The sequence below is a fragment of the Dromaius novaehollandiae genome, chromosome 19 (genome assembly GCF_036370855.1).
Source record: "Dromaius novaehollandiae isolate bDroNov1 chromosome 19, bDroNov1.hap1, whole genome shotgun sequence".
NCBI lineage: Eukaryota > Metazoa > Chordata > Aves > Casuariiformes > Dromaiidae > Dromaius > Dromaius novaehollandiae.
Genome location: NC_088116.1, coordinates 13447617 through 13470600, shown reverse-complemented (window position 1 = coordinate 13470600; position 22984 = coordinate 13447617). Strand labels below are relative to the sequence as shown.

At 48.8% G+C, this 22984-nt stretch overlaps 1 protein-coding gene across 3 annotated transcripts in view; it reads right to left on the bottom strand.

The window, feature by feature from the left end:
• Positions 1-22984, bottom strand: part of STX1A (syntaxin 1A) — a 120951-nt gene that overhangs the window by 25198 nt on the left and 72769 nt on the right. For 2 of the 3 annotated variants that reach the window (XM_064523510.1, XM_064523511.1), the window contains exons 4-5: positions 11047-11121; positions 5409-5482 (exon numbers count right to left, since the gene is read on the bottom strand). In XM_064523510.1, the coding sequence (XP_064379580.1) occupies positions 5409-5482; positions 11047-11121 (149 nt within the window). The remainder of the gene's footprint in view (positions 1-5408; positions 5483-11046; positions 11122-22984) is intronic. The other variant, XM_064523512.1, reaches the window with a different exon arrangement.

Sequence of the window (22984 nt, the reverse complement as noted above, 5' to 3'; positions counted from 1 at the left end):
GATCACCTGAGAAACCTGTGAAGGGATCTTAGCCCTGCACCAACTATGCAAACATCCCATGAACGCTTTGGGCCCAGATGCTTATAAACACCAACCTCTCACAACACAGCCTTTTCGTTTGCATGAGCTGCTGCCACGTGATTCCCTCCAGGCTAATGCCTCCAGTTTAGCTGAGGTCACGCTGCATAAGCCAGCTGCTGCTGCACAAACATCCTGCCAACCATGGGGTCTCACCACCATCCCCAATGGCTGGGGACGCTCAAGCTGAAGTCCGTGTTGCTGGTCAGGAAAGGCACAACATGAACAAACCCAAGGTTCCCACTATACCTGCAGGAAATGAAGCAAAGAAGCTCAGCACCACAGAGTACTGCAACCAGCTTAGCAAAGCTCAGTGTGAGACTGTACAGAATAGGAAGGTAATTTATTAAACAAAACTGATTTCGTTGACACTCATTCTCCTAGATTCCCTCACTCATTCTCTCACACCCCAAACTCACAACCTCTACGCTGTGTGCAGCCAGCAGTGTTCATGTGTGACACAGAGGACATGGGATGCTAGCTACCAAGTCTTCATCCCAACTCCTGCCTTCTTCATGACTGATGGCTACAAAATAGGTTTTGGATATGCCTCCAGTGCTCTTTAGGAGCTGACAGTGATGGTGATCTTTTGCTCCTTCATCTTGTCCTGCCTCGGAGGCATTAGGCAGCACTGCTGATTTACAAATACAGAATGATTTAAATTGCATAGGACCTTCAGAGGTCCTCTCATCTCCTCTTTTGAAGAAAGCCATCTAATGTTTTTCTTTCTGAAGGGTCCTTAGAAGCCACATGTATCCATGCTGACATCGTCATGACCTTCTGGTTTAGGTGCCATCAACCCATGCCAATCTTTTATCCCTTCTTCTGCCATTCCTTCTGGTGCTTCCACATGCACGCTTTCATTCATATCATCTTAATCTTTCTATTACCTGTCTCTACAAGAAAGCTACATGCAGTGCAATAGGGCAAACCCAGACCGAGCAGGGGTCCTGAAGGCCAACAGGGTCTGGCTGTGGTGCAGAAGGGCTGACTGCCAGCCTGTCAGACTCTGCTCCATGAGGGAGGGACATGGGACACTGCCCCTCTCCTGGGCAGCAGTTCCCAGATTCACAGCTTCTGCATAACTGGAGAGGTGCAAAATGATTCCTGTTTTCATGAAGCATCAATGCAAACTGTCTAACACCACCACAATCAATCAGCTGCCTGCTGAATGTTGAAATACTCCCTGCTGCGGGAGGGCAGGGAGCACCAAGAAGTAACAGCCCTTTGCATCGTTCTTAAATTCTGAGTCTTCGAGCACAGAGTTACCAGACTAATTCACCCAGATCCTAGTGCAAAGCAGCAAACGGGAGCAGAACGCTGCATGCAGGCATCCTGCAGAGGAGGTAAGGAGTTCACACCGAACAGAGGGGACGAAAAAGCCCTTGACCGCACTCACTGCCCCTCCTAGTCAAATTAGCAAAGCTGGATATGAGCAGCTCCATGCTGTTAACATCTCTTCAGTGTGAAATGTCTATGAGCCCCTTAGGAAGTCCCATCCCTCAAGCCCTGAAGGGGCTGAAGGCTGCCCCTTCAACTAGAAATGCAGAAATCCACCCTCAAACAGGAGGATCTGCTGTTCCAGCTACCTTTGTAAAGCAGTAACAGCCCAGCAAAAAAATGACTTAGATCTTTATATAAAAGAGCACATCACCAACAAGTCTGTCTTCACAAGTCATCTTGGAAAGCTTTTACGTGTTTATCACGAAAAAAGTGGGGTTAGGGAAAGGAATGATTTAACGGTTCCAGCAATTACATGGTTCATTCCTCTGTAAAGGTTGGAGTTACGTTTGCTTGTCCCTCTCCAGGTAAGACAGGGAGCTCCTCCATAGGGAACAACACACAGACAGTGGGGAAGCACTCGTCAAGCCGTTCATGCAATCAAGCCTCTAACCTTGCTTCTGGGACACAGCAGATCCCAAGCTGCAAGATAGCACTTTCCTTCAAAATCACTTCCCCACAAGAATGAATCCACCTTTTCAGTCCACTACTGAGTAGTATGGCCAAGTTACACTGCTCCTAAATGACACACTTTTTTGCTCTGAACACTCTTTCTAGAAGCAAGTTATCTTCTCTCCATCTAGTCCCAATTCATCAAACTAAACTGGTTCAACTTTTAGTGCTCAGGCCACAGTTCACCAACACAGGGGCTCAGTAAAAAAACGCCATGATCACACAACACAAGCTGACAATCCAGTACAAACTCATGTTGCTAGATCCACTTTCCTCTAAAATGTGAAAGAGTTAATGATATGCCTGTAGGTGCAGTATCAGGCACCACTTACCCTCCTGCAACTGGTGCAAGCAGATATCTGGGCCAACACTAAGTCTTGTACACGTGTGAGGGTTGGGTAGCCCAAGTGCCATCACGTGCCTGTACCTGATCTGGATAGATCTGCACTGTTGGCTGATCCAACAGAGGCCACGTGTGTTCAAACCTGGAGCCACAGCCTCAGTCTCTCCTGCCTTTAGTCACTTTTTGACACCATTCTGAAGTGCTCTGCAATAGTGGCATGTCCAGGACAGTGCACAGCTGCATAGATTCGACTTCAACACAAAGCCTTTAAGACCATGTCACATTTTTCCAAAGCACAAGCCATTTAGGAATCCGAGCATTCGTTTCAAAGGCAGTTGAGGACTGTGAGTAACCATACCTTATGAGACCTCCGCACGTCAGTGGTTAACCACTTCTGAATTACTTGGTGAGCTGCTAAAACGCCTCCGGCTACACAAGTGGTGTGTGATGTTCAGTCATCTTCCACTGCTTCCCCAGCTCATCCTTGTGTCTTTTTCCCTTGTCATTGACTCCCAGGCTTTTCCAGGTGCTTTGCACTATTTTCCACAACCATATCTGACTGCTGCTTGCCTGGAGAAACTTTTCTTTTGACACTTTCTGCCAAGTTGTCAGCCTTGCCAATGACCCTTTTGACTGTGCTCTCTCAGTTGCTGTTTTCAAAGTCTTTTAACTAGCATCTGCTACAGATTTCACTGTGATGTTTGTGACCTGCCCTCATTTTCCAGTTGCTGTCAGGCCAGGACACAAGGGGTGCCCAGCAGGGACTCCTGCAGCGATGCTGGCAGCCTTCCCAACCCCAGGCCCTTTTGCCCTCACCACCAGCTGTACCAAGACATCTACACTGAATACATCCCTTTCATCGAATAAAGGACTTGACAAAGAATAAGCTGTAATAAAGGAAGCATTAGAAGAACATCTAGATTAAGTGACAAGAAGTCACCAGGACAACAGAACAGTTCCCAAAAGTTCCCAAGGAATTTAGGAACACAAAGTCTGGGTTGCTTATAAAAATATCTACCTGCAATCCTGTGAAAAGCCTCTCTACCAGACAGTCCAACACCTCTTTCACTGAATATTTCTAAGCTATTTCTTGATTTGGAAGGGGGATAGTTACTTAGAATTACAGGGTAATTCAGGTTGGAAGGGACCTTGGGAGGTCACCGAGTCCAACCTCCTGCTCAAATCAGGGTTAGCTACTTTCAAACGCTAGCTTTGCTGATTTTCCTTTTCCAAAGCATCCCTCCTTGAAGCAATGATCCTGGACTGTCTCACTGTGTTCTCCTGCTTTGGACAACTACGCTCTCACAACCAGGCTGTGGCACACTGTTGCAAACCAGTGCTGAGGGTAAGAGTTCCTCTCTTCTGGCCTCAGAGACTTTCATGCTGATCCCACAGTTTCCCCTTGTTCCCTTGCCAACCTGAAGCTCATCATGGTCACCACCATTACTGTTATTTCTCGGGTACCATTTAAGGCAAACATCCTTTTACCTTGTGTCCTTCAACACTCACTCATTCAAAAACAAATCACATCTGCGCTTTCTCAGTGCAGCCAGCTCCCAGCACTGCGCTTGCTGCAGTAAAAGACTGGAGATGTACTGAAGATGTAGCAAAACCTGGCACTACCAAAGGCCCCAGTTTAAAAAAAAAAAGAATAAGGAAGATAAATCAAAAGCCCCTTCACTCAGATCAAGCAACACCCAAACTAGTTGCTTTATCAACCACTTACCAGCTACTGTTCCTTGTTTTACTGGACCCTTGTACTCTGCTGACCATGTCTGCATAATACATTTAAGTCTGAGCCCAACCCAAGAGCTCCAATTGGGCTCTCAGGCAGAAACTTATGTAACAAGGAGATCCTGCAGTGGAGGAAACATCTCATGGAGTTCATACAAGCTCAAGGACTATTTTCCTGCTCTTCCATCTCTATCTGTCATGGAGCCCATTGTTCCATATGTTTCTAGCATGCACTACTGAACTTGCAGACAAGCCTCATCTCCCTCAACCTCCATCTCTTCTACAGCCACATGGCCCATCTCCCCCTTGGTTATAGACAGAAGCCAGAGCAGCACATCCATTCATCAAAACTGAGCATAAGACACCAGCCTTAGCACTTACCCAGGCAGAGGAAGGGGAAATGCACCCCTTTGTACAAGAGTCTCATTAACAGAATTTAATTGAGCATGTAAATCTCATATAACACACACAGTTCTTACATTAACTTTATCTCATTCTCCTGAAAAAGCTTTGGTCATAAAACAAGTCTATCTCTACCTCTAAATCCATGGGATAACCCCATCAGAAACTCATCAAAAGCAGGTGTAATCAGTGGTTTCACTGGAATAAGAGAAAGAATTGTTTCAGCCCTAACATTTCTAAAGTTTCCCAGTCTGCAAGGCCAAATCGATGCCTGATGGAGGGGCAACCAGAGCCCCAGCAAGGAAGATTTCCAACAGACTACAGGTCTGCATGATACAGTGTGAAAGATTATCCATCTTCTTAGATTAAGTGACATTTTAAGCAAGTTACCCAGCTGCATCAGTAAGCCTTGGTCTCATTTATGAACTAGTAAAGCCTCTTTCTAGGCATTCTGGAAACACAGAGAGACTTCAGGTTTTAGAACACGTTGCAGAAGAAAACTCTACCCACAAAGCTTATATTTCACAGAGTATTTTTTGCTCAGTCAAAATCTCCTTTAGGCAGATGCTTAACATGGACATGCAGAAACCTGTATACCTATTTATCCAAGCAGATGCCTTGATGTGTACACACATGGGACAAATTTGATCCACACTGTCCTCCTTTACGTGACTGCCCTGGTGCCCATACTCACATTAAAGGTCCTTCAGGTGGCTGGCTCTTTTGCTGAACCATTTGGAAACATGCTGTATTACTCTGTCCAGTATTTGCAAACCAGAACTTGACTACTTCAAAGCGAAGCACAGCCTTCCTTTCCTATCACCTCCTGGATCTCTCAACTGCCAAAGCTTGCCTCTTCCCTCCTCCCATTCCCAGTGCCACCTGGGCAGAGACTCACCTGAGTTTTCCTTATTCTCAAGTCAGCAGATGACCTATTCAGTCCTTCCTCTTGCTCAATACTCTGTTCAATACCTGGTTGGGGTAGAAGGATATGGATTATTTCAGGCAGTTTAAAGAAAAAGATTGCTTGGCAGAGTGATTTTAGAAGACTGAAACCTGTGAATCAAGGCACATTTGGCACTGAACAGAGTCCCCAGTTCCATAGTCTGGCCGGTGTTTTAGCCTGGACTGGCAGCAAAGCACTGTTTCATTAATACGAAGCACTCACTCCATATTTAACCTGCTTCCTCTGCTTTTAACAGGCAGGTAATTAGTTTTTCAGACATGAGTCTATAACACTCTCTCTAGAGGAACATCATGGGACTAAAATGAAGTGTAGGAGTTGTACACCCAGGACAGCACCATCTGCACCCTGGAGATATGACTGTCACATGCTCACAGACTGGCGTATGTCTGTCTTCACCACCAACTCCCACAGCTTTTGCCCAGCTAAGAGAGCGGGGCGAGCAGTCCTCCCCCGGGGATTCTGCCCACACAGGCCAAGGTGCAAAGCAGGTGTTAATGAACACTCGCTGAGGTCAGGGCATTAATTCCCCTGCAGGTACTCTTTTATTTGCATTCCAGCAGTGCCTGGCCATAGGTTGAGACTCAGTATTGTCCAGGGCAGCACTGGTCTTTTCCAGGTTAGGAAGTGAGAGCTTCGGCAGAACTGACGTAATGCTCGGATCTGACCTCTGCACTTTCCAGTATTCAAACAAAACGGAGCACACTGTTATTCTCTCCATATGAAGGAAACGCAGAGCTAAAATGTCTGCAAAAGATGAAAGCTCAAGACTTCTCTAAGGACTGTAAAAATAGCAGGTTTGCCAGCTGCCTAGCCCTGCAGAAGGAAGACCCATTAGCCTCAACGCATAGGCTGAAGAGACCACGCTATTCATTCCGGCTGAACAATTCCCTGTATCAAAGCAGATATTTGCTCTTTTAATTATGCCTGGTAGTGCAACTAAGCGAAATTAATTCCTCACTTGGCCAAAGACCATAGATCATGGTATAGACAGGAGTGCTGCCTCGGCCACTGTCCCACCAGGGTTCTGACGGGGAGACGGCGCAGCTTTGCAGGGCAGGGAGGTCTGGCACAGGAATGAGGCAACGCAGATCTGTTCCTGACTGCCTGCTCAAGATGTGCTAATTCAGAAGCCCCTGTGCTACAAACTGGGCTCTAAGATCCAAGTCCCCTTTTCCCTGGCTCCGCTGGGCAGCCGGCTCAGCCCCTCACCAGAAGCCAAGCCAAGGTATCCTCCAGCAGAAATGCGAGTCTCCACATAAGCCGGCCTGAGCTGGAGGCATTCCCTGAATTAGGCTAAAATGCCTGATTCCTGATGCAGCTGTCCCTGCGGTTCTCCAAGCCTGGCTGTCCCTAGGCACCTTTTGCACCAGAGCTTGTCCCACGCACCCAGCACTAGGTGCAGGTTTCTTCCTCAAGGCACAGGAGGCAGCAATGGTTCCCTCCTACCCTGGAGCTGCCAAGCAGCTTCACACCATAATCCACAGCGTGAGAGCAGAGATTGGAGTACACTGCAACCAGGTGGCCATCTGTATTTTTCCTGTAGAGTGGTTAATAAAAGTGGCCCCAGAGTACTTCCTCGCAGACATCAGCAGTAGGGAAACTTCTAAGGAAGACTGTGTGGGTCTGGAGAATACATCGCAATGCTTGCTGAGGGTGTCCAACCAGACAACATGTTCTAGCAAAGCAGAATACAACCAGAGAAGTACCAGAGAACAAACTTTATATTACCTCGCATTTTCTCCTAGAAGGAAACAGCCTGTGTCTAGGAATTATCTGAAAGGTCTCATCCCACACAGACAGACGGCTATGGTACTTCTCACATGGATCGCCCAGACTGGGAGGGTGCACTGGCTGCTGTCTGCACAGCGTATTTCATCGGCAATTGGTCTTCCTCAACACTTGTCAGAAACTGTTCCCTGTTCCTAAGGAACAGTATTGGCAAACATTGTACATTTATGATAATTAATAAAATCACATTTTCCCAAGAACCTGGTAATTAGAAATAGCCACTGCATGAGCAATTTCTCTCCTAGAAGTCATTTCATTGTCAGCAGATGGTGTTTTTGATCATTCCTGACTGTTTTCTTTCATTGATCATGCTGGCCATGAGGAAACTTGAGACAAAGCACAAGTACAAATATTCTGCTGCTCCAGGTAAATACAAAGCTTGAGTCTTTTTGGAGACATGGAAACAGGACTCAGTCTGTCCTGAGTGCCTAAAGCACTCAGAGCACCTTAAGAATCACAGAAAACACCTAGGAAAAAGGATTTTGCTTTGCACAAAAGCGTGAAAACCAGGAATTTGTGTAGAGGACTCAGCAACATTCAGCTGTACTTTCAGTGATTGCTGCAAAGTTTGAAGTCATCACAAGAGACGAGGAAGCTGGTGCCACGGGCTCTGCTTGGACAACAAGACGACAGCTCTTTGGAGTCCCCCCAGAAGGAAACTTTGTTCAGCTGCTTTGTGCAGAGTGAGCTCCCGAGGTGCCCTGGATCCTGGCTTGCAAGCATCCTTTCAGTAGGGTAGGCTAAAACCCTGTCTCCATGTGGACACCAGATATTCCAGTATGGCCGGTCCCCCCCCTCCAGAGGGGCTGTGGTCCCTGGTCTACGAAACCGGCAGGCTGTACACCTAGATCTCCTTCCCGGATTTAGCCGAGAACGTGCCTCAGGAGAGCAGAGGGGGTTGCCTGATGTGCGGGGCCGGCACGCAGACTGAACCCAGCAGCGGTCCAAGCTTGCATCTCAGTGCTGCACATGCAACAGGCAGCGTCAGCAGGGATGAAGGTCAGCGAAGGCTGGGGCAGCCCCTCCTCTGCTCGGGATGGACCATGCTCAGATGCACAGCACTGCACAGGAAGGGGAAACAAGATCAGATGACTGTGGACAAATTTAACACAAGTGCTTGAGGCAAAATCCTAAAGACCAAAGAATAAAGTGACATTTAGCTATCAGGGACACCACAAGTCACCAGAAACCATTCTGTAGGGACCAAAGGACAAGCTGTTCCCTACTCAACAAGAAGAAAAGGTGTGAGCAGATAAAATCCAGAAGTGCCAGGCTCTCACAGGCTGTCTTCTGTGCTCTCCGAGCCCTGCCCAGGGACGGCACAGGCAAATTTTACGTCTAACCAGCAGTTCCAGCAAGGAAGCATCACAGCTCAAACAGTGTCAAGGGAGGGACAAATGCTGCTTCTGGTGCCCACACTGGACAGAGTCATGCCAGCAGTGAAGAATCCAGCAAATGGCTCCAGCCACGCCGAAGTCCTCCATAATTACACGGCTTCCATGAAGTCTTGGGATTCAGGAAAATGTTGCTGACAACGGGGAAGAACCAGCTCCTTTCCTAGCTCTGAGCATACGGCCAGTCCTCTTGCAATAAGCTGAGCCAAAGTAAAACAAATCCTGCGCTAAGAGTCAAGACCCACCGCAGGCAAATCCGAGACTGGTGCAGCTCCGGCCAGGGGGTGGCCTGGCTTCTCCCCGGAGATGCTGTGACCTCAACTGACCACGTCCACGCACTTCCTGGAAGTCCGATCTCCAACTCAAATGCTCCCTGGCTCCCTCACCAGCGCAGCCTCCTCGGAGCACTCCAGCACACCACAGCCATCCTTGGGTCAATAGTCGCATTGCTCTCGCTCCCCGGCTGCCACAAAGATTGATTCTTCTGATAATGGAAACCATCAGTCGCGCTTGCTGAGCTCCGTCCCCGAGCTGCCTAAGGCAGATACATGCCAACAAAACGGAGCCTGCTGATGAGATACAATAACCTTCCCCGAGTCCCTGGCTCTTTTCTCCTGCTCCACCAACCCCACAGAGCCCCACACCCTCTACACCAGGTCCACACATCAGCGTAGCAGAGAGGGGCAGAAGGCACCGCTGCCCGGGCCGGAGCTGCTGTCCTGCCTGCACCAGACCAAGGCACGTCGTACCGCAAACAGAAAAGCCAGAGAAGACGAGACAGGTCCTGCCGAAGCAGAAGCAATGTGGGGCAGTGAGGTCTGTTGGGGGTCAGAAGCCAGGCCCCGCAGCCACAGAAGAGCGGGCCGAGCTCCAGCACACTGCAGGAAGAGCCAGCATCAGTGCAGGGGGCCGCAGAGGAGCCGCGTTGAGGGGCGGTTGTTCCCCACACAAGAGCCCCTTGGCACTCTGCCTGCGGGAGAGTGGGCCGGGCCACCCGCGAGACGTGGCTTCATTCTGCTCACCAGGGAATATCCAGCTTTTCTTTGAGGCTTGCAGACAACGTGTCCCAAACTGGCACCTCTTCAACCGTTTAGCCCACTCGGTCCAGCTCCTCCGGCCTTACTGCAGGTTTGTTCAGGGCCAGGGCTCACTGGGAGAGCCGCCTCCAGCCCCTGGGCCCTGAACCGGGCCTGCTCCACAACTAGCCAACTTTGCAGCCGGCTGGCCCATGCCTTGGGCAGCAGCGACTGCCTGATCACAGCTCACTTGGTGCTCAGGACCGCATTCCTTTACCTGCAACTTGGGAAAGGGACACAGCGGGGAGAATCCACAAAGCGGGAATAAAAGTAACTAGAGGACGACACAGGAGGAAGAACGAAGCCCATCCCCAGGCAGTCCCAGCAAAGCGAAGGCAGAAGCCACCTCGGGCTGTCCCTCCCCTCAGTTCTGTGATCCCTTTCAACATCGATCCAACTTGCCAGAGAGCATACGAACAGGCTCAGACTGTGGCAGGGCTGTAACTGTAATGTGCTCTTTCCAGCCGAGAGCGAAAGATCCCCAAATTGTCTTGACCTGAGTTAAACACCAGCTGCTACTGGCATCAGCCTGAGATTACGGCCCCACGGCACACTGAGCCAAACCGCAGCCATTTCAGGTCACTGCATGTCCCCAAAGCGCCTCCCGTTTCCATTCTCCATGCAGTGTGCGTTCTGAAAGCGTTCATTCTCCGACAACAAAAACCCTTCTGGGGAGGCTAGAGACAAATGAGGGCAAACTCGGTGGTTCCAAGTGAGATGGGGGGACACAGGGGTAGAATAGCAGTGAGCAGAGCTGATGCCTGGAGCAGCATGTGTCCACTAGGGTTTTGGATTATCTTTGCTGTCAAGATGAATCTGAGTGTTTTTAAGAGAGCTGAGACTGTGGAGGACAATTTTTTGGCAAGAGTCAATTTTATATCACTACTAACACTGAAAAGTACAGATACCTGATTCTGGCCAGTGAAATTAAGTGCTAGTGTGCAGGAGTGTGAAGTGCTCTGGTGGCTCTTCGCCTCAGCTCTTCTCTCTCATTTCTCCGTTTCGGAAAGATGCAAGGGGACATGCGGATTCTGCCCCACAAAAGCGCTAAACAAGATCAGAGCTAAACCATCCAAGAGCAGAACAAGCAATAGGATCCAGACCAGCACTGCCGGAGGAGCAATGCACCCTGCCTCCCCCATACCCAGAGCCCCAGGCCTCATCAGCACCCACATGTGGTGGCACCCACTGTCCTGCACTGAGCTTCGTAGCCAGGCAGGAACAGACACATCTGGGAGCCGCAGGGCAGGATTGCTGCTGGTAGAGCCTCTTCCCCTATGTCTAACAGCAGCGTCACAGGCAAATACTCACTCTTTAGCTTGGAGCGCACTTTGTTTGCTGTCTTTTTTATGTCGGACATTAACTCTTCCAGTTCCTCCTTCGTTTCTGGGGAGATAGAAGAGAGCAAACATGGGTGCATTGCAGACGCTGCTAAAATTGACTCCTCAGCCCCACAGCATGTAGGACTCAGCACCGGGAGTGAGTTCACCTCCGAGCTGGGAGAGTCAGCATGGTGCTTTCAGCTCACGTGTCCAAGCGGATTTTCCTCACAGGTCCTTGGACACCACACGCACCTTACGCTGCTCTTCCAGCAGGACACGGGTAGGCTTTGCTTGACAACAGCCCAGCAGCGACTCGCCTCCCCCACCCAGGGCTTGTGACCCCACCACCCCAAGACTCCACATGGTGACACCAGGGTCTGATGCTGAACACAGTCCTCGCTGGTCCCTGCCACGGGGTGCCAGCAGGGTCAACACGTGTGGGGCTGCACGTACTGCCTGCCACAGAGTACCCAGCCTTTGTGGCCCGGCACTCTTTCCTCCACAAAGGAGGTCAGGACAGCGAGTGCAGTTTGTCTGCTGCAGTGGACAGACATGTCACAGGCTGCAAGTGACCGAGTCTAGAAATGAGCCTGGCCTTTGACATGCTGAGACATAAGGCCAAGTCAAGTGTGCTGAGACTAGGTGAGTCTTACCGTGGAAGCCACCTGTCTGCATACAATATTCAACTCCTAGACACCCCATCGCTCTGCAAAAGGTTGAAGGGACGAGATACATAACCGACAGTGTTGGTTCCTGTATTGGAGTGAAAACCACTGCTGAACACCAAAACCCTCCTGCACACCAGCCAGCAAGAGCTGCAGCATGGGTCAAACTCCCCTAGGCCCTGCTGTGCTGGCCAGCCCTGTCCATGCTGTTGTAAAAGCATCAGTCTTCCCCAGTGAAAGCCCGGTGCTCCTCTGTTAATTTTCCATTTGCTCTGTGATAAGGATATAACTTCTACACGCCCAGGCTCTCCTCTTCCCCTTCAGCCAGCAGCTACTGGTGACACTCCCTGACTAATTGCCAGTCTGTGCTCGTTTGCTCCTCATCCTGAATTCACTGCTTTTGGCAGAAATCTATAGGCTGAAGCAGCACAGTACCAGAAAACATACCAGTCCCACTGCCCACATTTCAGAAATGGCTCTGGGAAGCCCATCAGCAGCAGAACCACGTAAAGCAATTCTCATATTTTACTGCTCAGGGGAACGGGAGTTGCAAATAAGTCAAGTGCAAGGCAAATCCCTCCTCTCCGTGCCCATTCAGAACCAAGGCTCCTGCTCCTGTGCTACCCCTCCAGAATGCAGCCCAAACAGCACCACACTCCTGCTAGGAGAACAAGCCCTGCTGAGCACTGAGAGAGACCCCATCAGTAAGTCTTAGCATCCCTCTAGGGCCTTCTCTCCAAGCCTAAAAGGGTTTTTATAAAAGTTAGTCTCCCAGGCTGTAAGGAATATTGACTTGATTATACAGAGAAGAAGAATAAAGCAGATGACACACTCAAGAGAAGTCAGCCAGCTGCAGAATTTCAGAGTCCTGACTCAGGGATGGGATTTGGCATAGGGCTATCTATCCTCTCTCCCACATGCAAAAGCCAGAAATCAGGCTGTAAGGCTTTGAATTGAAAACTAATGACAGCTTAATCATTATAATGCCTCTAGACAGTTGTGTCCTGTAGGAACATTCTCTGCATTGCAGCAGCGTCTCCAAGCCAAAACCCAGCGCTTGTCCAAACACGGATCACAGCGAAGCTCCTCAGTCTCAGCCATACCCCCTCCCCAGAAATCACAGAGCACCCTTTAAGGAGTCTGAGATATCCGGCAGTGACCTTCACCATCCTGTGTTTCAGAGACTGCTGGAGCCCTGCCAGAGCAGCAGCACATATGGAGCAGGTCATACATGTTCTCTGATTAGCAGACAGCTCACTTGCCTGTGCCCTGCCAGCACAGCCCTTCAGCCTGAGCATCTACAGAAAGGGCACGTGATAGGGAACACCTGCATTCAAATGACAAACCACCTCCGCAAAGGAAGGACAGCAGGGTACGGGGGAAGATGGCAGGTGCCTCCCTGTGCTCATCCGCAGGTGTGCCGACAGTCAAGCTGACTCGCCAGGGATGTAACCCTGACCTGCTCCACGAGACTGGCCAACACAAGTACACAGCAGCACGACCAGAGCATTGCAACGTCTCAAGATCCAGATACTAAAGAAAGTACAAAAGGCTTCTCATTCAAATATGATTTCTCGGAAATCCAGCCACCCTAGTGCTTCCTCTCGATTTTGATGAGATCAAGACTTATTTAATTAAATAAAACTTTGTTTAATAGACTCTAGGCACATTAACGGAGTCATTTCAATGGCTGTGGTAGCTCTGATGCTGTATGCTCTCAGCTGGCAGTCACTAGACATAATTAGAAAATCATGATGACGGGAAAGTGCTGGGGGAAGGTCACATCCTATTGACGGTTGGACACATTTCTGATTCAATTCAGACCTTCAGTAGTATTCAGGAAAGTGAGGCAATAAACACTTCTGCAAATACCTTCATCCAGGCTCCAATTACTTCTGAGCGTGCCAACACAGCAGCCTCACTGGACAGAGGCAGAATGATTTGCCAGAAGAATAAGCCTAAACTCAGGGAAAGGAAGAGGATGTTTTCAGTTTGATTTCTCATTTAAGTAGTAATTTTATTTGTTCCCATTCTTAAAAGAATCTGTATTTAATAAACAAGCTAGCTTGTGCCAAATAACGCTATACACCAGGGAAGGCTGCGGGCCAGATGGTTAAAAAGCAGCTTTGCAGAAAAAGACTCAGGAGCCCTGGTGGACAAGAAGTTGCCCAGAACTGAGCCCTTGCTGCAAAGCAGGTAAACCACATCCTAGGCCATGGTAGCAAGAGTAGAGCCAGCAGAACCAGGAAAGGGATTATTCATTTCACTTTGGCACTTGTGAGACCACATCTAAAGTGCGTTGGCTTGCTTGGGACTCCGCTCCAGAAAGGCAGACATTGACACACTGGAGCGAGTCCAGTCAAGGCTACCAAGATGGTCAAGGCTAGAGCACAGGACGTAAATGAACAGCTTGAGACACCTGGGTTTGCTTAGTCAGAAAAGGGAAGGTGAAGGCAACTACCTAGTGGAAGGGTATAGAGAAGATGGAGCAAGACTGTCCTTAGAGGTGCAAGACTGTCCTTGGAGGTGCAAAGGTACAGGACAAGAGGTGACAGACCAAGCTGAGACATGGGAAATTCGACATTAGGAAAAAAATTCATCATGAAGGTGGTCAAACAGTAGTCCCAGAGAAGCTGTGGGATGTCCATCCTTAGGTGAGTTCAGAACATGGTTGGAAAAGGCCCTAAGCAACCTGATCCGGTGGACCTGCTTGAAGGGAGAGTGGACCAGAGGCCTCTGGAGGTCCACCTACATCAACCTTTGATTCCATGAAAAGATTTCACATAACTTAATAGTAAGTACCTTCCCTTTTGCCTGCTGATTTGAGGCGAGGGATGTGCTGCACTGGCACCAGCAATAAGCACGCACGTGGCAGAGTGGTGAGCTCATGTGTGCACCCGGAGCCCTAACAGCAGCTCAGGAAGCTAACAGGGATACGCAGGTGGGCGAAAGGACACGGGACTGGATTTACGCACTTCTCTGAAGCTGCCTTTTCTCAAAATATTTTCAACTGAGCAACAGAGAGAAAACACTTCTGGCTGGTCTTTGAGTCACAGAACTTGTGAGGATTACTTGGCGATCTGGCAGGCACATGCTTCCCAGACAATTATTTTCACATCGACAGTGTCTGTTTAAGTGACTCACTCAAATCTATTTAACTGTTCATTGCGAGTAACATTCAGCAACAGGAAGCTGAACAACTACAACATCACTGCTGCTATGGCGAGAGCCATCTCCCCCCCCCGGTCCCCCAGCAACAAAAGCAACGGTAAAGGACAACGTCAACACTTCCTGCCACCACAGCCCAGGCTGGTAACATGATTCAGCTTCACTAAAGCCTCAGTTGCTTGGAAAATTAAAAGAAAAAAGAAAGAAAGAAAGAAAAATAGATTCCCTTGTGCTCTTCCTCCCCAAAGCTTTCTGAGCTCCTTTTGTTGTTTCATCCCCATGCAAGGGGATGAAATACCACAACGCAAACCCATCACCCAGAGCTCCCACACAGCATGCTCTTTGGGGTGGGAGGATTCCTGCCTACAGCATAAACACTCAAAACTGAAGTTTAGCGTCATTAATAAAAGGGGAGGAAAAAAACACAGACTAGCAAGCGCCAAACTGGACAGCTGTAACCACACAATACGGGTATCGGGCTGCCCTGCAGCACGGAGGCAGGCAGCAAACTTTCACAGCTCAAAGGTTCACCATGGGGAATCGAGACTCGCTCTTCTCTGCTTTGGGAGCCTATGATGCGTTTGAACGTGCGAATGAAGGTAACTTATACAGCCAATGTGGTCTGAGCTAGTTTAAACTTCCTCACATAGGAAGAAAACTTATTATTTGGATTAATAAAACTTCACCTCTTCTCACCTGGAATTCTTTACTGACAACCACCAACATAATTAACAAAAGTACATTTTAAAAGTAACTCATAACTCAATTGCCTGGTAAACAAGCTGGGAGAAGGATCTTGCTGGTAAAGACTTAACTCTTATTAAAAAATTAAAGAAGTTCCTGACCACAGCTCCTCCAAAGACATCTTTTAAAAGAAACTGTTAAAAACAAACCTTTCTGTCTTAAAACTTTTCTTGTACCTCTTGCAGGTTATGTGCCTGTCTATCTTGGCACCTACATTTACAAAACACAGTGCATTTTTTTTAAAAGTGAATGCAAAGATGCAAGCGTAGGACCTAGCAGTGGCCTACCTGCCTACATGGGCTGCCCAGTGTCTACAAAAGCCAGAGGCAAAACAGAGTTTTTCATGGGGATTAACAGAGTTTAGTTGAAATTTTCATAATGTTTTATAACTTAACAGTAATAAAAGAGCTTAAAAATCGCCAGGCAGGAGACCAGTTAGAAAGACTATTTCAGCCACAACCCTTCCTTCGGTCACATGGAAGAAGTAAGCTCTCCTCTCTGTTTGCCCCAGTCTCACTGGGAAACGTGTCTCCCTGTTTGGGATTCCCAAGACGTCTCTTCTGCCCCGTTTCCAAGAAGCAAGATAACGGCACCAGCCGCTGGTGCAGAGACCCCGGAGGCGTGTGAGCCTTTCTGCTTTTCCTACCTGCACTTCCCAAAGACAGCCTTTAGGAGAGTTTCATAACCATGCACCACGCAAACTACAGAGCAGGGAGAAAATACCAATGTTGCCGCACAGTAAAAGGGCAAACACTGGCCAAGGGAGACCTTTGCTTAGCGTACTCAGATAAACAGTCCATGCGTAAATCAGTCGGTTGAGATTACCAAAGTGCACAAAGTAGTCACTTCTTCTAAAAGCTCTCAAGTGGTTTGGAAAAACTTGGCCTCTGCTTTCTCTGCCCACCTCAGTGCAACAGCTGTCACACACCTTTGAGCAGCCTAGCACTCATCTCCCCCATTTCCACATGGCAACACCAACGTCGAGCTTGCCACAGCTGCGGCAAGGGCACAGGGAGAGAGGAACAGCATTGCAAAGCTGACGTCTCAGCCCACGCTGCTGGAGACTCACCAAACGGAGCTGGGGGAAGGAGAACCTGCGAGGCCTGAAACACGATGGCGTTCAAGACAGCATGGGTGGAAGTCACAAGCAGAGGACACTTCCTAGGATATGTAGTACTTGGACTGGATTTCACAGCTTCCAGGGAAAGTCTCTCGACAGCTCCCATGCATGCCAGGCTGCTGCTGGGCAGCATTTCCACGACACTCAATGCGCAGGCAGCCAGCCAGGCTTGCTCAGCAGTGCAAGCACATACAGAGGAAGATGTGTAAAGTGAGAAGTAACTCACATCAGTATATAAGTAAATGCACTGCATTTTAAAACATACCTCAGGACTTTCTAGTTCAAGCCCCATTTGCCTTCCACCTGTCTTCAAAGGACCACACCAACATTGCAGGTGAACGTTAGAGCACAGGAGACGTGTGTTCCCACCACTAAGGGCAAGCGGCCCCTAGACTTTTAACTTCCAGTGGGACAGCAGGGACAAATCCTGCTCAAGATGCAGCAGAGAGACCCTGCAGGGATTTGATGTCAATGCAAAATGTCACAAGGATTTTACATGGCAGCAGAACAGATGATGGGCGTGCATGCAAGCATTTGAAAAGCTCTTAAAGATCCCTCGGGACTCAAGGCACTATTCAGTGTTTTATCTGGGGTGTTTGACAGTGTTTGGAGGTGATCTGCAACAGATTATATTGCTGCTGCCTTTTGTAGCTTTTGATCTTTTCCTTTTTAATCACTAATAAAGGAAGCAGGTGAGATGTTTAACATTTTTCTAATATACCTTTATAGGTAATTTAAAGCTGGTTACCAGTGGGACTGCACTTAGAAAATACTTTGTTATAATACTCTTGCTGATGGATCTCGTTTCACACATCCTGGAAACTCTGCCTGCTCCTCCCAGCCCGTCAGTTCAGCTAGGCAGAAGACACTGAATTGCCATGCCTGAGAAGAGCAGAAACATCCAGATAGGTTCACTGGCAGGACAAGGGCACTGGATAGTTTTGCATGAAAATCAGGGCTTTGAAAAAAGGGCTCACAGGGAGGGAGCGACCACAGGCAACCTTACATTCACCAACCCAGTGCTTCAAAGCCCTTTCACAACCTGTCGCTGAGCAGGCCAGTTGCTAGCCTACACCCTTGGCATGCCCTAACCACTAGGTTATCCATCCTCCAACTGGTTCTGCTGCCCAGTGTTTGAGTCAGGGCCAGAGCTCTGAGGAACAAACCTCAGGGATAAGGGAGAGCCTGAGCCAGGGCTGACCCAGCTAACAGGTCCCAATTGCAGAATGGTTGAGGTTGGAAGGGACCTCTGGAGATCATCTAGTCCAACCCCCCTGCTCAAGCAGGGTCACCTACAGCACATTGCCCAGGATTGTGTCCAGACAGCTTTTGAATATCTCCAAGGATGGAGATTCCCAAGGGCTCCTTTAACCTCAAAACATGCTATGCGATAATCTCTTCGTCTGCAACCACTCTTGTTGGCCGCTTATAATCAATCCAGCTGGCACAAATGATGGGGTCAAAGTTTTCTTGCACAAAAACATTTTGGTTTTGTGATGAACCCATACAAAGGCAGAAGAAGGCTTCAGAAGGTGCAGTTCATTCCCTCACTCTATTTCCTCCTCTGGGGAGAAATTGATACAATATTTTCTTTCCAATTACTCAGAGAAGCAACAGTTTTCACTTGGGAAGGAAGAGGTGAAGGTAAGGGGGAGCAATGCAAATACTATAAAACAGTCTGGACGTTAATGTGAGTTACAATCCAACCCGCTACACGAGCACAGCTCTCAAAGCAGGATTTGCTGTCTCTGCCTGCTCTGCCGTGGCCTCTTGGGGCAGACCACAACAGCCACCAGAAGAAATAGTTCATGCTGAGCAAAACACCCAACTGAACTCATCTTGTCTGATGATCAAATCACTCCTTCCCTTTGACAGGCTTGGATGGACCATCTCCTTCCATCTTCCAAGCTTTCAAGCCTCTTGGTGGCTCTTTTCTGAGCCTCTCATTCACCATGTTTGTTCCCACGGTGGCATTAAACACCATCCAAGGCCAGTCTGCCAAGTTACACAAGTCATGCTGTACGGGTGCCCTGTCCTCTTCACTGCACGCTTCTCCCTCAGTCTCAGTACCACGACTCAACAGCCTTCAGCACCGCCGTCTTCCCAGCATGCTGGTTGCACTGGTAAATGAAGCAAGGAGAGGCGGGGACACTGGGCTCCCCGGGCTGAGCACACACTGGACTGTCAGAGGCTGAGAAACCAAGTGTCATTACACTGGGAGCAGCCCCAGGAGCAAACTGCTGGGCCCAACTTTCCTCCTGAAAAAAGTGCAGCAAGCGGCGTGGGCTGCCAGACAGCAGGGGTGGGAAGGGAACAGAGAGCAAGACAAACCTACCGCCTGCCACAGGCAGTCATCAGGTAAAGACACCAAGTGAACCTGACCAGAGCTACTTTGAGAATGTCTTGCTGAACTGCATTAATTGTATTATCCTCCTTTAATTCTCTATCGATCTAAATCATCCTCAAATAGTCCATTATTTTGCCCAGAAGCAATGTCGGGCTAATCAGTCAATAATTACCCAGCTTGCCCCATTTTTTTCTTTTTTCTTTTTTCTTTTTTTTTTAATTGTCACTGTGCTATTTCTGAGCTCCTAAAGCTCAGCAGGTATTTGGGGACTTATTGGAAATCAATGCAAATGGCACAGACACAATCTTACTTAGCTCTTTGAAAACTTGCAGATCGATAACTTCAGACAGACTGGACCCAGCACGGTCTATTTTTGGTAGATGCTGTTTAGCAGTCACTTGAATTATTATTGGAATGTAAAGAATTTAACCATCATAAGATATATTTATATCACATTTTCTCAAACACTCAAAGTGTTTCCCATATGTTCCTGTCCTTTCTGCATTATTCTACCATTTTCATTTATTAATGCACCAGAACTGCTGAGAGATTTCTGCTCATGTTCTGCTCATTCTGAAACTTCACTCTTCAGTCTGCTGCTTGCTGGGTCTTAGCTCCAGTTTCCATTCCCCTGTGAGAGGATGGAAATGTATTCCCCTCCTCCTCAAACACATATAGAGAAAAGGAGACAAATGTAAATTAGCGATAAGTAAAACTCCAAAAGCAGGAGTTACAGAAAAGGGGTAAGAAAAGCAAAAGGATGCAGTGAGAATCTATAGAGCTTGCTAAATTTTATTCTGTGCGCACGCAATATAAACGATCGAGTCATGATCGTCTGCGCTGACGCTTCTCACTTAATTCTGTTGTCAATTCTCCTTTATCTGGCAAGACAAAATCGGAAGTGAGGCTTCGCCACTCTGGTACAGTACGTTTGCACTAAGGGAAGATTCACTTCGCATTTTTATAAACCCACAAGACATTTCTGAACATTCCTGAGTGCAGTTCAGGGTCTGCAGCAGTCACGAACGCCCTTCTGGGTGTACGTGCTCATTGAACCCAGGCTCAGACTCAAAACCTCCATGTCAGAGACGTGAAAACAAGCAACGGTATTGCACACTGGGTCCTTTTCAGAGAGGTTTAACTAGGGAGCTTTCGAATTTCAATTATGCAAATCTTTCTTCCGGGTCTGAGTAATATGAACTAAACCGAATTTATGATCACAAATGAGCAATTTCAATTCCCCTGGTTTATTAATTGCTCTTGTACATTGGTGTCTGGGACAATTAAATCATTTCTTCTTCTCTCATGCTTTAAAGCCTTGATGAATTTATTCCTAAAATTTTAATTGTATTCTAAAAGTTCCTTCATTTGTCCCTCTCTTTTCAGCCTCCCCTCCTTTGGGAGGTCAGCTCTGAGCTGACCTCCTTCCTCTTGTGGGTACCAAACGTCATCTCTTGCAATCAAGGTTGTAACCATGCTGTGTTCTGGACCATCCAAACCATCCATGCCACATACTGGTTTCCTCCAGAACAGGAACAGCTCTCTTAACAGTTTTCTTTCTCTGGTCCTAGGATACTATCACTGAACGCAATTCAGGCCAAATTAGACTTCAGTAAAGGTGGTGGTGAAGGTCACCATCAACGCACCCAACCACGGGCATGAAAGGTCTCGGAGGTGCAGTGGGATCAGGTTATGATGCCCACGCGCGGTGCTTGAGGTGCTGGCGCACAGCTGTAACCCTCCTTGGGGATCCCGCTGGTAGGCCAAAGGCAGGGAACAGCCCCAGCACTGGGCAGCTTCCCGGCCAAGCCTCACGCTACCTGACGTACCAGCACACACGTGCTAAGACATTCACCAGGCCTCACCGCTGCACCGTACAGGAGGGCAGAGCTATACTTGAGAAGCAGCCCGGCATTACCGATCTCCTTGACAGAAGTGCCAAGGAATGAGGCAACACCATCTCCCCTCTCCCAGGAGGACAGCAGTTGTCTCAAAGCCTGTAATGGGATATAGATTTGCTATATGTAAGATGTACTGCAGAAAGAACATCAAAGTGAACTGTTGTGAGGAAAAGAGGGCCTGAGTTCAGAGACCAAACCGCCTTCATCGACTGCAAGCCTCAAGGTCCAAATGAAAGCACCCTCTCCGCTCCTTTGCGGGTAACCAAATGACTCACATCTACACATACACACTTAATGCAGCTGCATCACAACCTCCCATTACTCTGTCCCTGCACCCACAGGACAGGACAAGCCAGAGGCAATTAGTGTATCAGACAAGTGATTCAAAAGTCCGGGAGTGTTTAATGAAACGGTACAGCACTGCTCCCATCATCCTGAAGTGCCGTGCGCAGCCACCCGCCCGCCTGCTGCACCCGAGGGAACCGGCGCTGGGGAGCTGGACAAGTGGAAGCATGGCGGAGCACGCGTGGGAAGTGTGCACGGCGACACGGCTGCAGCAGGGCTGGAGGACTGCTGGAGATGAAAGGCCAAGAGCCATCATGCCAGGGGCAGCCGCAGGAGCAAGCCATCCCATCAGCTGGGCCCGGCTGTCTGCCTGCAGGGCCCAGGCAAGCTGGCCACAGGGCCGGGAAGGCAAGGCAAGCCGACTCACTCACACAGGTGCTCATCAACCAAACCTTCCATCTAATCAAGTAAAGATGCCAAGTCAACCTGATTAGATCTACTCCCACAATGCCTTCCCAAACACTATTGATTACATTACCTTCCTTTAATTCTCTACCAAGCACAAAGCCCAATTATTAAGGGCTTTCCAGACTAAGCCACCAAAGGGAAGCCAGAGGCCAGCAGGGTATTGCTGGGGCAAAAAGCCTTGATCAAGATCAGGTGCTGCACCAGTGACTTGCTACCAGGTAAAAGACACCATTCAGCTGCGACTTTTGGGGCGTGGACCTTTGCAAACCCCAGCACCTACCTGCCAGACCATAGAGGACAGGGTGCACCAAGGAGACACAGCTCTAGAGAGATGCTGACTAGCCCATGCCGCTCTGTAGACAGCGTGACCTTACATGCTTTAAGTCTACAACAGGACCTACATCAGAGCATCTCATCTGACCCCTGGGGTACCACAGCCTCCACCTGCATGTCTTGTGGACCAGACTGATACAATCCCTAACCCTCCTAGACAGATCAGTCTGTAAGGACAAAAAGGTGTCTCTAAGACACAATGACAGCTAGAAAAGGAGGTATCAGTAACCTTAATTAAAATTAGTAGGGTGCCTACTATTTGTCTCCCTTTTGCCATCTCTTCTCCCGCTCAGCCCATGGTCCTGTCCATCTCCAGGCAAGTTCTCTGGTGATACCAGGCAGGTATCACCAGAGAAGAAAAAGCGTTACTCAGAGCAGAATGGAAGTAATATAGCGAGGAACCCTTTCCTAGAGCAGCTCGGCTGGGAGGTCTCTCCTCCCTGCTCCCAGGAAACAGGAGTTCACCAACAGCTCTGATCAAGGACACGGACAGCCAAAGCTCCTACGGCATTTGTAACTCAACCGTTATCCCTTGGGCAGATGGCGTGTCCTCCCCTCCTGCTCTGGAAAGGGACCTTCAGCTTTTATAGCCTATCAGTAGATGCAACCATGGCTCACAGATGTGCTCTGCATGTCCTGACCTGACCCAGAGACCACCTTTATGGGTGGGAATGCTTCAGGAGCAGGATTTCTGTTGGAAGCCACTCGGCAGCTCACAGGCCCGTGCTACCTATCTTGTTTGCAGCTGCCCCTCTTGCAGGGATCAAGGCCCTGCTGCTCCCTGTAGTGCAGCCAGCCTTTGCCTGCACTGCAAGCAGGGCAGGCTGGCTACGGCACCCTTCGGTGCTTCCCACAACCTGCCTCAGGGAGGTCTGTCCTCCATGCAGCAGAACATC